The sequence below is a fragment of the Stegodyphus dumicola genome, chromosome X1 (assembly GCF_044657685.1).
Source record: "Stegodyphus dumicola isolate Sdum_Otavi_A_Nest chromosome X1, ASM4465768v1".
Taxonomy (NCBI): Eukaryota; Metazoa; Arthropoda; class Arachnida; order Araneae; family Eresidae; genus Stegodyphus; species Stegodyphus dumicola.
Window position 1 is genome coordinate 181242508 of NC_140780.1, and position 16057 is coordinate 181258564.

At 31.6% G+C, this 16057-nt stretch overlaps 1 protein-coding gene across 10 annotated transcripts in view; it reads right to left on the reverse strand.

Annotated features, from left to right (window-relative positions):
• Positions 1 to 16057, reverse strand: part of LOC118183128 (uncharacterized) — a 412812-nt gene that overhangs the window by 41984 nt on the left and 354771 nt on the right. For 7 of the 10 annotated variants that reach the window (XM_085807732.1, XM_085807733.1, XM_085807731.1 and 4 more), the window contains one exon: positions 11337 to 11482. In XM_085807732.1, coding sequence (XP_085663858.1) covers positions 11337 to 11482 — 146 coding nt within the window. The remainder of the gene's footprint in view (positions 1 to 11336; positions 11483 to 16057) is intronic. The other 3 variants (XM_035352584.2, XM_035352566.2, XM_085807734.1) reach the window with 1 other exon arrangement.

Below are 16057 nucleotides of genomic sequence, written 5' to 3' on the forward strand. Positions count from 1 at the left end.
TATGCGTCGAAACAATCCACAAGGCCTAATCATTGGAAGCATTTATTTTGGGAATATTTAAAAAGTGGTATAAGCACTGAAAAAAGTGTTTAAAGTGCCTTTTTTTATTATTACTTTCATGCTCGATGTATAAAATCTATTCGGTGAAGAGATTTTTAAAAATATAAATATATATATATATAACACATATTAATAACGTTTTATTGGCTCCATTTAATAACAAAAATGCAGTACGATACTGGAAAAATCCATCATCAGTGTCGAAAACATTCAATGATAGAAGACAAAATTAAAAAAATGTAGAAATTTTGATTTGGAAAGGTATTAAGAAAATTTGATTGGGGCAAATTAATCAGTGATGTAACGTGATGATATTGTAATAGCTGAATAGAAAATTACAATACTGATAATAATGTCTATGAGATTATTAGAATGAAGAATAAGGTTTGGTTTAATAACCATCAAAGCAAAGACATGATTCACTTTAAATTAGCCCACCAGCGGCAGAGCGGTAAAGTCGCTGAACACTGGTAGTTCGGTCCGAGGTTCGAATCCCGCGAACGGGCTGGCTGCATGGGCGTTTTCGTGGTTTTCCCCATGTGTAACGTGTATACGAGCCAGTTTCCCTTAGAAAGTCCTCCACGAAGGCATCCCTCCTATTAGGCAGATAGCGCTCGTGTGCTTTGCCATAATTAAATACACCACACTTTAAATTAAAAAAGCTTTTACTAAGAAATCTCAGAACTAACACAATAGCCTAATACTTAACTATTCCTTTCAGATAAATGGTAGGCAATGAGAGTTTAGAAATAGAAAAAACGTTTGTGCACAAAGTTAGGAAAATATTCTAAAATTCGCATTTCCTCCCCCCCAAAAAAAAAAAATTTTTGAAGAACTGTTCTTTGAAAACACCCAAATTGCTCAAAACACATACAGCATTTTGTCCACTTCACAAGTTTCCTTTCTACTTTACTCTTTATTTGATTTAGGTTTTGTTCGTTCAATTATTTTTCTTTATTTCTTTTGGATAAAAAACTTACTTAAAATATTTTATTGCTCAAACTTTTTACGCGTAATAAATATCAGCGCTGATAGATGTATACTTTAAAATTAAAAAATGAAAATTCCAGTTACTTTTACCATGCCTCTTTGGTCGATTTATCAAAAAGGAAAGCTTTTCGCAGACCTTTTAATTAATTATTTAGTATATATTACGTGTTTTTCCGGAAAATTATATTATGGGAACAAAAAAGAGTGCTTAGCATGGTAAAATTGACTGCAATAAAATTCTTTGCATACTGCCTTTCATTTTTTAATTCTAATGTCCGGTTCCTAAGTCGTTTGGATTATCTATCTTCTCCGTAAAACATCAAATTATACCCAAAGACAAACAAAAGCATTTGATTAGAGTGAAGTATCTGAATATCTACTTAAGAGACTCAAAAACAAAAGTGAAAAATAAAATCGAAAAAATAAATATTACGGGAAGAGGAAGCCGGACGAAATGTGGGAGATTTAAGCAATCTGTTTACCAGACTCGTCAATAGATGGCGCTACAAGTTCGCTCTCCCATTAAGAGCTTCTGAACTGAGCCGTTTCGAATCTAGATAATTATTTTAAAAAGTTTGGCTAACTTGGTCTCGCTTTGAGAACAAACAAATTCGTTACCTAGTTCTAGTTCCGATTTTCCTGTACTGAGTTTTCCAACTTCTTGGATTTCATTCTAACAGCGATATAACCATATGGCACTTTGAATAAAGTAGTAATGAGGTCCGATCTATATTCTACTCTGTTTCTTTTATATTTCAACTGTTACTGTAATTTACTGAACTTATAATAGTAATGAGAAATTATTAAAATCTAATAATTCTTACTTTTCAATTCTTATACTATTCTGATTATCCGATTTAAAAATGAAGCACTAATGTAAAAAATGTTTCAAGAACTATAGGTACTATATTTCTGCTTTGAGATTACGTGATAACTATATGGTTCCTGTAAAGTTTTAAGAAGAGTTTTTATTAATTCACAGTATTTAGTTACTAGAATATGAAAAATTAATAAGATAAAAATATGTCTTATTATTATTTTTTGACTTATGTAATTTTTATGATTTTAAATAATTTCCAATTTTTAAAAAGAAAATTTGAACATTTCAAGAAATTTAAGACATATTAATTGGTGTCAAGGCAAATCTCGGCCTCGTTCCCAAACCTAATTCCCTCAAAAAATTAAAATCAAAATAAATAATAAAAGAAAAATAAGAAAGACCATCATTCGAATTATGAACATGTTGTTTTATACATAAACTCATATAACTTTCAAATAGCAGGCATTTAACTTATTTAAACGCTACTGCTTTTCTTCAGAGAGTCACCACATGGGTTGTGAAAATATTTAGGCGCAAAACTCAAAGAAGGGGATCAATTGCTAAGTAATATTTCACTGAAATAAATGTGACAATGAAACCTGCACCATATGAAGCATTCTTTCTTTTTTTTTTTTTTTGCTTTTGAATTTGCTCAATTTTACAGCAGGAATAAACTAACATTTACTTTTTAACGTATTACTAATTTTGTGTGCATTGTATAAGTGAAAACAAAACTTTCTGCATGTAAAACCATTATTTTTTCTCTAAAAATAGCATAAATAGAATTATTTACTATTTTTTCACGTGACAGAAGAGATATGGTTTTTCGAAAAGTTTGTGAAAGGTATTGTATCTATCTTAAAAAAAAAAAAAAAAAAAAAAAAAAAAAAAAACTATGGAAAATATATATATATATATATATATAACTGTCTGACCTATATCACTGAGCCTGAATAATGTAATTTTTCGAACAAATTAAAAAATTTTTATCCGGTACTCAAAGCTCCGAGGAACATTATAATTAAAAAAAAAAAAATCGCGATGATGTAGAGAAAAATTTAATCCTACTTCTGGTTAAATCAATTACTTAACAAAATATAATGTTTGCTTTAGACGATTTACAAAATTTAAGAAAAATGAAAACCGGAGTAATTTTAGGAATATAAACTAAGCCAAACTACTTGCACATTTTTAAAGAAAACTAAGAAATTTATTTGAAAAAAAAAAAGAAAATGCTAAATACCGAGGGAGGGGTAGTTCATACTTTTCCATGCCTTAATTTCTTTTTCTACCAACAAGTTCTTAATTTTCAATTTCAACATAGGAGGGGGAGGAATTAGAAATGAACAGTTACAACGCATTCACAACTATTAAGGAATAAATGCAGTTCCAGAATGCAATGCCTGAGCCATTCAATCATTTTAAGGAAACGACGGTGAAAATTTCATCTAATACTCTCTGGCTGTTCACCATCTATGACATATCGTAGCATTTGCAGTCTTTGCTCCTACAGCAGAATTATCTAATCTTCTAATTCCTCTAGGAATACAGTTCTTAAGTCCTTTTAAATACCTCATTCTCATGGGCTGACTTAGATAAGGCAAAAAATCGAGCGAAAAATTAACCCTCTTGGTATGGAAGAGCGAAATGTAGAAGCACTTCATGTAGCCGAAGCAAAAATAAAAGTAACAAGTACCGTGGACAAGCACTCTTTTGGCCTAGTGATGTGCGCTATATAAAAGAATGTGTTAACAGGAATGCTTACTTTTTTGTCATCCAGGCTGTAGCATTTTAAAACTTTTGAGTATTTTCTGAATAAAGATTATAAGAACTGCTTTTTAGTCTTCGTTCCTGAATTGTTCATTGGACGACATATAATCGTTTAGAGTTTCATTCATTAAAATTTTCTCGACAGTAATAGACAGCAATAGGCCAAGTGAATAGAACATGCTTAACGAATATATGCGTTAACAGGGCTCAATGGATCAAATAACTTGAAATCTAAAATTTCTACTGACTATATAACTGCAAACAGCTAATAGCCTGTAAGGAGAGCAGGATTATATCAAATGGTTAGTTAGCCTGATAAGTAAGTAAAAATAAACAAATCAACGATAAGAGATACAGCACTCAATGTATACGCAATATGTTAACTACGCTAAAGGAATATTTAGCTAAACAGATATTTCGGTGGATGAGTTTCGTCATATTTCAAGAATATTTTCAAAGTTGCTTTCCAGGCCAGGAATTCCAAAAATATGGCTCTAAAATTAATTCCAAATGATTTCAGAAACTTATGCAAGATTTAGTGTGATTTATATTGTATCGATATAAAAAAGTGCTCTGAATTTCAAAGCAGAACATCCAAATTTAAAAGTCAGACAAAATTACTTCATAACGACAAACAGCAAAAGGAAAGAAATCTAATTGGTTATGTAACATTAATAATAAATATAACGAAATGCTATATTTTCCAATAATGTTGCACTTGTCAGCATTTAAAAATGAATAAGAAAATCTGCAAATTCAGAAAAGATTTAGCTTCATTGATTACTTCATCTTTGAATAAAATAAAATAAAAATGCCATAAGTAACAAGAAACCTGCTAATGAACACGCGATTATCTCTTTCGACAGAATCAAGTCCATTTGTTTTTAAATGTGTTCACGAGGAACTGAGCCACATTTCAACAATCATTAGTCGAAAAAAAAATTAACAGCACAGACACAGGTACAGCAAACTCTCCTCTCCACCAAGAAATTTTATTAGTAAATATCATTCAACACTAGACCTATGACTGGACGAGATAATTTGTGTCCATAATAATCCACATGTGCCAAATTAATAGCTGCTTAGAACAAAAGCTGAATGCATTTTTAGTTTCTGTGAAATTTAAAGTTATGAAAAACACAAACATCTTTCAATTACGTTTTTTAAATATTTTTAATTAGAAGGGGGAAAACTATGAAACTCATTTCTGGTTTTTCGCTTGGATTTTCTAGAATCATATTTCTTACGGTGAAAAGAATGGGAAAATTTTAAGGGCAGTCCCCCTTTGCTTTAATGATATATCCTTCGGAACGGAATTGATCTTAGAAAGACAGGTTTTTCATATTTCTGGATCCTTGATAAGCTATATATATAAAAGCTTATTTTTAAAAATAATTTAATTAAATATATAATAATTTATTTATATGTTATCTATATGACAAAAAGGCTATTAAGTAATTCATATTAAAAATTTAAATAAAATAACATAAAAATATTTAAATTGTTAGCATTCACTCAGTGGTCTCTCTGGAAAATGTTTTCAATAACATGAAGAATCATCCGTTTGTAGAGCTGTCTTCAGGTCCGTGAGAGACATTTCAAATCTCTGCCATAGAAAAAGCTACAACATGGTACCTGGCACTTACTGCATAGAAACTTTTAGGTTACCATATGTAAGCCTCAGATGTTCAGAATTATTGAATTTCACTTGTATGTAAAAAATGGGTAAATCTAATAATATTTCTGATGAGGAAATAAAATGCTTTCCCTGCCTTGAACTTCATAAGCTGAAAAGGAACTTCATAAGCTTTTCTTCTCATTTAAAAAGTTTCTTTTTAATTTAATTTCTTTTTAATACGTTGGTCGAGGATGATTAGATCCTTTACTGATCTTATTCAAATATTTTATCCTTTGAATACTGCTTCTTGGAGGAACATCGAGTTACACAATTACAGAGATTTTACCTAACCTTTCAGATCAAAAAGACAGCAAAACTAAACAAATTACAAAGAAGATAATTTTTACAGGAATTCAGACATGTTGGTACCTACAAATGTTTTCTTTTCGTTTCTTTTATAAACTTCCCCATTTGTTTCTGTTCCTCCCTTCCATGCAGGCTCATTTTCATTCAGCAATAAACTACAACAGATATTTTTAGGCTTAAAAATGATACTGTTTTAAGAATGCACTACTTCACATTTTGCAATTTAAAGAGTTAAAAAAAATTAAAATAAATAAAATCATGTTGTTATTTGCACTCATAACTCTTCCTTATATAAATTCTGAATTTATTTACACATTTTGCCGAGCTAATTTGATAACAGCGCGTATTTAGAACATATATTTCTGAACAAACACACATTCTTGTATAACCAAGGGTATAGACAGAGAATGTTTTTGAAGAATATATTTTTTTCAGAGTTATGTACTTCATATTCGTGACAAACGGATGTAAAGAGATCTTCAAGACTGCTTATAGCTACATTCCCATTTTGGCTATACTTTTAATAAACAAACCTATTTCCATGTAGAGCTCACACTGATCTCCATTTCGAAAGCTAAGAAATTATTCTCAAATATCCGGTGGATTAATTAGTGAAACTGTTACCAAACTGCTGTATTTTTAATAACTATCACCAAACGCAGAAGTATCAATTACGTAACATCCTGGATTTTATTTCACTTAGACACGAAGTCAGATAATTTACATTTTAGAATTTTTTCAACCGAAAAGGTTACGTCAGTGTCTCAAGTATCATCAGTTGAGACACACTTTTTAAAAGTGAATCACCTGATGCCTCATTCCAGTTTTATGATTTGTATAATTTCCAAGCAGAATTATCATAAAAATATTTAATATGAAAAAGAATAAAAAACTATCAATACAGAACCTAATGAACTCAAGAGAGAAAAATATCTGAAAAAAATTGAAGTTTGAAGACACAATAAAATGCAAATCTGGTTAATTCCTTTATAAGCATATACATTAGAGCTATGCTGTGAATCTTTAAATGTTTAATACATAGCTCAGCTATGTAGCTAATATTAACCATTAGCTTATATCGCTTACAGAGAGGAATGGGTAATATATTGCAGCAAAAAGTATTTATCCAACCAAAGACCAAACTTTTAGCGCTAACCAATAATAAATATAAATGTAAATTAACAAAGTGACTGCAATAATTTTTCATTTAGTTACTGCAAATATTGCTAGGAAATGTTTTGCAAAATATCTAAAAATAGTTACTAAGACTGTAAAAAACCGAAAAGGTTACAATTAAATATGCAGCGTTGATTTTCGATATTTTTAACAGAAAAATTTTTTCTGACACTTCTTTTACTTCCTAATGTAGTTGAGAAATATTATGATGTACAGAGGCTGTTCGCACATTTTTTAGACGATTTTGGTACGCAGTAATAAAAAATTCGTTTGCTGAAAAAGAAGTAATTGCAATTGTACTATGTTTTTAAAAGTCAAAATTATCGTCTGTGGCTTGAAAGTTTTGTTTTTATTCAAGATGGCGAATTTAACAAAGCAGTGGTTCGAAGGCTACATTTACGCTCTTTCTGAAGAGAAATATGCATACTCCGTTATCCAAAAACGATGTGAGAGTCATGGTTTTGTGATATCTAAAGCGTCGATAAGTACTATCATCAACAAGAAAGGAAAAAAACGTCGAATTGGAACCTCAAGTGGGACAAAAATTCCAAACAAGTATCCAACGAAAAAACGTACATCTTCGACTATTGCAAAGGCACGTTGTTTAATTTTAAAAGAAAATCCCCCTAGTCAAAGGACAGTTGCAAAATCATTAAAATGCTCGGTGTCCACTGTAAACAAAATGATAAACGTTGATTTAAATCTTAAGAAAGCGAAAAAAAGCAATGTGCATCGTCTTCTTCCAAAGCATATCGCTCAACGCAGGACATGCTGCAGAATTCTATATGAGAAACACTTATCCAAAGAAAAATAGAAAACAGTTGTCACAATAGATGAAGCATGGGTGTATTTAAAATAATTGTAACAAAAAAAAAAAAAAAAAAAAAAAGCCATTTATTACTATAAAAGGGGAGGAAAAAATTTAAGTACATTAAAGAATCGAAAGAATGTTTTTCTAAGGGATTCATGATTGTTGCTGGTTTTTCTTATAATGGCAAGTTAAAAATAAAGAGAGTGCAAAACAAAATATTACGATTAACTCCAAATACTATCAGGAACATATTTTATCGCCAATTTTTCTGAATGAAATACCATCGCTTTACCCACAGTGCCATAATTCTGTGAGACTCCATCAGGACAAAGCTAGCAGTCACACATCAAAATCCACTGTAAATTTCCTAAAAGAAATGGAACAAAAAAAAAAAAAAAAAAAAAAAAAAAAAAAAAAAAAACTGGTATCAAGGCCATACCCTTCACTGATATCCCTACTAAATCTCCCGATGTGTCACCTATGGATTTTTGTGCTTTCGGACTTTTAAAAACTGCATTATCCAAACGTTGTCCCCAAAAAAACCCTAACAGGACTCTGGAAAGCTGTTCGGGAGGAATGGCATAGAATATCTCTTCTGCCACTTCAAAAGGCATTATTATCCTGGAAATTGCGGTGTCGAAAGATACTCGTAGTTCAGAATAAGGGATGTCAAATAGAACATTTAAAATACAAGAATTTTATGTAATTTAGTTTTGTGAATACAATATACGTCGTCTAAAAATTTGTGAACAGCCTCTGTATTTATTTGCAAGTACTGTGAAGCTGCTCTAAACTATGTCATAATAGTAGGTTAAGGTTGTTTAAGTCGTGCCTTTTAAGTATTAGGCGTAACATCAGAAAAATTGCGCCTTTTCCAGCAAAACGAATTACCCCTAATCTATCATATTGTTTCACATCGTGTTCATCTCCATGTAATATTTGTACGAAGACCGCGAAGAAAATATGATTCAGTGTCTAAAATGCAAAGGATGGGTACACGACTTAAGTGCTGAAGTTGTGAAAAATACCTTTGTGATCATTGCTGTAATTAATTCTATGACTAAGTTAATCGAGAAAAAGAAAGTTTTATTATAACTGTCCAATTTTAAACGTAGTACGACTTAAGCTATATGTGGTACGACTTACAATATTGGCTGTGTAAGTCGTATTAAGTTCGCGTTCATAAATTTTATTAATGTTGTCCAAGCTAGTAGACTGCATGGAAATTATTGCAACAAATATCAGCAATGACAACACAAAATATTATTACCACGCACAATTTTTATGTTTTTCATAGATCCTCTGATTTATACCTAGTTTTTCTTAGGCGGTGCGACTTAAACAACCTTACCCTACTAAAGAATAATGTGCAAATAGCTCAATAATAAAATAGTTAAGATTTACGGCTAGATTATAAGATATCGATTACGCGCCGGCCAAAGTCTTCAAAAGTTTGTTGAACTTTGCATAGTGTTAGTACATGCTGAAATGGATTCCAATTTGACACAAATTTTCGAACTAGTTGAATACTCTAGGTAAGTATTAATAAATAACAATAAACTACTATGGAAGCATTTCTGATTATTTTTCTGTAGCCATAAATACACATAATTATGCTTCCGGACTTCAACAGTTAAAAATCAAAATACTTCTTTGCGAGAGGGATGAGAATCTTTTTACGAAAGCAGAAGATGTGAAATGAAAAAGTTAAAAAATCCTAGCGAAGTATTTACGGTTAAAATATTTTCGTTTTATATTTTCTTCCAGGTTGCAACAGGTTAATTGATTTGATGCCTATTTTTTTATCATTTGAGTTCCACAACTGATTTTGGTCATATTTCAGTTTTTCGACTGAATTTTCCTAGACACTTGTTCAATGCAGCATTAAAATTCTCCAAGAGATGATTTGTTTGGGAATTTCTTTTCTGAAACTTACCACTCAAAAGGAGGCAGATTTGTGAATATTAGACGAATAGGAAATCTGTAACGAAACATTTCACGGAAGTCTAAGACTATAGTAATTTGAAAAAAGTATACATATATATCTGTCTACCGCCTAGAGTTTCTAGTTCTTTTGTTTATTTATCTATTTTTTTTTTTTTAATTCAACATCAATCCTTTTTCGTTCTCATGGGTATATTGCAATATTCTTACCCTACTGTCAGGATTTTTTTCCTATTTTTATATTTATTTCAGCCGTATTAAAAATTCCGCGTTGCCTAAACTGTATTTTTATCTAGGCATCAGCATTCAGAGTCCATTTCATTTCACAGTATCTCAAAAGCAAATCACCATGGATAACAAATCTGGAAATCACCATCGCTAAACAGCTCCATTTGCTGAGACAAACATACTCCCGAGAAGAGAGTAACGGATATAAAAAACATAAGCCCACAATACGATTGGAGATGGTTATTGTGCATATTTTGGACTAATATAATTTTAAACTTAATGGGATAAGATTCATTTTTCTTTAATTTCAGAGTTATCTCACATACGAATAAGTAAACAATAACTTTTCGATACTGCAAATACTAAGTGTGACGGCCGTTTCACAATCCCCCCTTTTTTTCCAGCCTCGATGGATTACTTTGCTCATTCTTGAAGTCCAATATGTCGACGCCTAATTCAGTAAATTAGGTTTACTTTCCTGAAACGTCACGATTTTTTGTACAATTGAAACGTCACAATTGTTCGTTTGATTCCGCTAAACAGAAGAATTCTAGAAATTATAACAAACAGGGATAATTGAAATTTTAAGAGTACCAAATTTTCAAACGAAACAGCATCGAAACCTGCAAGAGAGTGAAGAGAGAGAAGGAGGTAAATACTTTACGTGTTTCTAAAATATTCTGTATTACTGTGCCAGCGGTTGGGTACAGAAGATACGGAATAACTTTTACGAAAACGTGAAACACTGTTTGTGCGCGTTTCTTTCAAATAACTTGAATGACCAATTCAGCAGAATATATAACAGGTTTTTAGAACTTTTTAACACTTTAAAGAGGATAGTACTGCATGGAAGAGGAAGAAACTTTCATTTTGATACTAAACTGTTAAGACAAAATATAGATATCTGTTTCAGAGAAAATTCCCTTTTGGCTAGGCACATTTAAATTTAAAACTAATCCATATGAACACGCGCTTATGATTGTACGTACAGAGGAGATATATCATGAAAATAATACTTTTAGTTCTGCATATTTTTAAAAGTAATCAATCTGTGTATTTCAGTTACAAAAAAAAAAAAAAAAAAAAAAAAAAAAAAAAAAAATGTGTGCCCAATATTCTCTGCCTACTAGCTACCATTTTCTCAGATTGAGCCCATTGAATGGTAAAATTAGTGCATCGTAGCTAAATATACTTGTTTTCTGTAAATCAGCATTTAAGCAACTTTTAAGTTGTGATAACTGTATTTTAGATTTAACCCTAAATACATTCGGACAGATTTAAAATAATTGTTTTAAAAAGAGCAATATTAAGCTATATTTGCGGTTTACGCCGATTAATTTGTGTTCTTCTCTTTTCCACTGAATAATTTTCCGTTTTAGAACCATTTTGAAATGAAGGTGCAATGCGAATAAATAAATAAATAAATAAATTTTAATTTCTTAGTTAACAGCAAAATTATCTTGAGACTTCCTACGGTCTTCTAAAAGCTGAAATACAGTAAAGATCTACAGCAACGTTCATACGAATTGTAATTGCAAATCATTAATGCATACCTGGAATGGCCTTTCGAGTACTGGTATCCACTGTCCCGAACCACTTGTCTGGCCAAAGGAAATAACTCGTCCCTGCGAGTGAGAAGAGCAGGAATGTGCTTGCAGATCTGAGCAGCGGCCTCGTTCACCGACACCTGGAACCATTCCTTTGGCATTATTGTACACTACTTTTGGCAAAAATAATTCAATTAGATATAATAAAACACAAATGAGAATAAAAAAAACAATAATTCCCCGTTTTAATTTTGGGCGGAATAGTCTATGGCTTCTCTTTCAAGGATATTACCTATATACAAAATCATTCACACACAAGAATAAATTTGGTGCCCAGAAGCCCATCAAGTAAAGCAACACACTCTTTGTTAGAATTCGTAATAATAGAAGCGAAATTAGTAGGTTGGGAAGCTGATGTAGGAATGCATGTTGATGATTAGGTTTTCGGTAAAACGGGACTAAATTGTTTAATGGTAACAATGCATTTCTTTTAAGAATTAATATAACATCAAAAGCAGAATTAATATAAGGTTGCACAAACAAGTTTTCACAACGTGAAGCCTTAAATGAAACGAAAAATTAAAAACTTTTCTCATAAATTCACTTTGAGCAATTCATCTGCCCTGTGACTCACTGAAGCCAGAAAATAAATAGTCACACATATAGGAACCAAGGAAATCAAATAAAAGTGTGCAAGGCTAATTTGTGCTCTTGAAAGCCTGAAAACAAATGCGAGCGAACAGAAGATACTAGAAAATGTTACGCCGGTTTCCAAATACCAGGAAAAATTATGAACATCAGAAATAACTGACGATAATGCCAAATAGAAGAAAAATATCTGAACAAAATATCAATTACTTGATCTGTTTCACACGAAGTTGGCTGAATTTTCTAAGGCAGAACATTTACAAACAAAATGTCGGACACTAGTTACATGGGAGAAATTAACGACGTGACAAGAAACAAATCTACTTCAAAAATAGGAATAAATTTTGGTAATTAAAAAAAATTTACCTTCTTTCTTCTAAAGACCACTCAGAGAGCAGAAAAAGAAAGCCAAGGAAGAAGTACGCAGTCACATAACATATTGATTGCAAATTAATTAATATTATTGACAAATGATTAAATACAGGTAATTAAGTGAAGTGTAGCTGCAAATTTTACTATTTGCTTTTAAAAAGATAGTACGCAACTTTATTCTGACATTCGTTTCATGCATCACATCAGATTTATTTTCATTACGTAAGCTGCAGGGTATTCAAAGACAAAAACAAGTTATCAGTTGAATATTCTGATGGCTTTTGCTTTTAAACCTATTTCTGTATCTTTAAAAAATATCTGATCGTCAACTAAATACAAATAACATATTAAACTATTTTAAGAATGTGGCTTGCTTTACAAGCTGACAGCATTCTATATGTTGAACATTATAGAAAGCTCACTCCTCGAATGTCATTACAAATTCTTTCTCATAGATATAACGAAACAGAAAGCATTGGGATCTTACAGCAAAATCATCTCTGACCATAATGTCACATATATATTATGTGTGCGCTTATTTGTTTGGGACATGCCATATGATAATTGCTTGATAGTGCAAATGTAGTTCACATTAGGCACACAATAGTGGATCCAACTTAATACAAGCATTTACCGAAATCTTTTACTGCGAATTCCTTGAAATATTATGCGAGATTTTAAAATGAGACGAGCTATTCAAAACTAAGATTATATTAAACATTTTAGGACTCAGATTTTATTATCTTTTAGGAAGACATAGCGGAATGAAACGGATTTTGAAAATTTGTTCTAAGTCACGTATAATTACGAGAACAAAACTCCGGACTTCGCATCGCTTTTCGAAGCGTTCGATTTGTTGAATTTGTGAATGTTTGTTTTTTTAAACAAAGACACAAAATAGATATGTTAAATTGGATTATTTGAATACAACGAGGCATACGAGGTTATATGCCTAAGAGAATGGAAGCCTTCATGGAAGAACTTTCTAAGGCAAACTGTATCGTAGTGACGTTCTACACAGGGAAAACCACAAGCAGCCTATTTGCCGGGTTTTGAACTTGGGTCGAACTACAAAAGTTAGGCAGTCTTAACCATTCGACCAATGGTGGGCTACAAAATCAAATACGAATTTATAAATTTCAGATTGATTGATTGTTTAATTAGATTGAAATTAGATGTTTGAGACGGAAAAAAATTCATTTTTCAATTCAGTAGAATAGTTAAGTTACTAAAAAATAAATGTGTAAATAACAACAGTTCTTCAAATCGGTCGACTGAAAAGTCATTAATATACGAGAAATACAAAATATATACTACGATAACGAGAATCTGTACTAGATAATGAGAATTCTTCGCCAGCGACGGCATTGCTAACAACATGGGATCCAGTCAGAAGTAAAATTAATCAGGATACAAAGTGGAATTAACCAAACTGGGGACACTAATGAGTCCCAAAACAGAGATTAGGTTATTTGAAGATAGAGGTCTCTCTGCCTAACAGAAGGGATGCCTATATGGGGGACTATCTAAGAAAAGCTGAATAGTAATTTCCCGTTTCACATGGGGGGGGGAACCACAGAAAACAACCAATGAAGCTAGCTCGTTCACCTGGGTTCGAGCCCGGGACGAAATATTAGTATTCAACAGTCTTTAACCGCTCGGCCGTTCGTGGAGCTCGTTCACAATAGAGAATCAATCATACACATAGCAGACAGTTTTCACACCTGTAGGAGTAACAGCAGCAATCAGGGGAATAAATAAAAGAAAAATTTTGATTCAAATTTCACTGATAATCCGAATGCTTCTGTTACATATTATTACAATTATGATAGTTTAATGCTGGAAGTATTTGAGTATTTTCCAGTGGACCATGAACTAATTTTATTGTTAATAAGGGTAAGACATTTCACACTATATTTCCAACCACAGACAGTTGCGGATTTTGTGCCTACTTTGTATGCATATAACGAAACGCCTCTCCGAGCTTTCGATTGATGTTGGGAGAGCGAGGGGTCATTAAGCTCAGCCCCCCATCGTACTGAGCCATTGGGTCAGAATAGCTCCGATGGCAGGATAAACTGTAAGAATAACATCTGTGATCCATTATGGAAAGCTCAACTTTTTCCTACAAATAAATAAATATCAGCCGAGTACATGGAAAAGTTCCTTAACCACACAGGAGGAAGTGGTTTTTTTTTTTTTTTTTTTTTTTTTTTTTTTTTTTTTTTTACTTTCCTTTGAAACACATTATAATTTAGGGCTACTTAAAGTTGGCAGGAAAATATTATAGAACATGTGCGTATAAAAATTAAACATTAAGCGTGCTAATGGAATAGATCCTGAATGTATTTTCTACACCCTCGAAAAAAAAAAAATATTCAAAAGCAAATTAAATTATTAAATGAAGGATTCTTGATGAAAAACCACTCGTTCTAATTATTATTATTATGAGCCGTGGTTTAAATATTTATATATTCCTGGCGTGGTGTGAAACTTCCATTAAATACAATGCCAAAATTCTCACTAGTAAGATTTATATATATATATATTTGTGCAGAATTGTTTAGATTAATTGATTGCCGAATTTAGATAAAATATACGCCATTAAAAATAAAATAAGATTAATTAAAATTATATAGTAATTGAATCGCATGCTTAAATTTCATATGTACACACAACAAAAATGCTTATCCGATACTTCATATGTTTGACAATGTGCAACTAATATTTATCGTTTTTTGATAAGATATAAAAAATAACAACAATTATAAATTTTGATAAAATGTGGAAACTCTGGCTAAGTGGAGCGAAATTGAAAATTCTGCAGTAGAAAATGAAATTTTAATCGTATTAAAGAAACAAAATTTCCAACAAAACGATTTGAAATATCAAACTGTATTTAAACAAAATAAACTGAACTCAAACATATAATGGACTCTTGAAAGGAAGACAAATTTCGTATCCTTTATTAAACTTAACAAAGGCGTAAACACAAAACCCAAAGGAGTTAAATGAAATACGAGCTGGAAAGCTCGAGAAAAACAAATATCCAAATCCTTCAAAATTCTGGGACAGAGCACGAAAAGCAAAATTTCTTCTCAGGTGACATAAACAAAACGATTTCTCCATATGCAGAGAAACACCACTTTTCTTTTTTAAACTCCGCGTGCAACAAAGCCGTAAACAAAATTTTTAGCTTTTCAAGAGAAGAAGGGGAAAAAAATGGAATACTGATGAGGAATAAGAACAATACATTTTTAAAGAGAAATACGACCATTCATTTACAATTCTACTCCGCTAGAAAAACTTCTTATTTTATTCATGCGTTTGTCCCCCTTTTCTTGCTCTTAAACAGAAAATAGAAAATTTCTTGTCAGCGCTACGCAGTTCTTTGAAGCATTAGGAGTTATTTTGAAGATATTTTTCAAATTCAACTTTTTCATGAGCAATAAAAGCAAATTCCTAAATTCTTGCTGCAAATCAAGGTGTGCACATGCTACATTTCGAGTTTTGGGTGAATGTCAAAATTTCTCTCTGGAGGTTATTGAGGACAGAGCCGCAGTTCATTTTCTAAGCTAAAAATCAGCAAATTTTAGTAAAAAAAATAGGTTAAGATTACCCATCAGAAATATTCACACATTACCACAACTGCTGCAGGGGAAAAAGGAAGTACGCTTTGCAATCCAGTTTAAGAGACAGGCAGATTT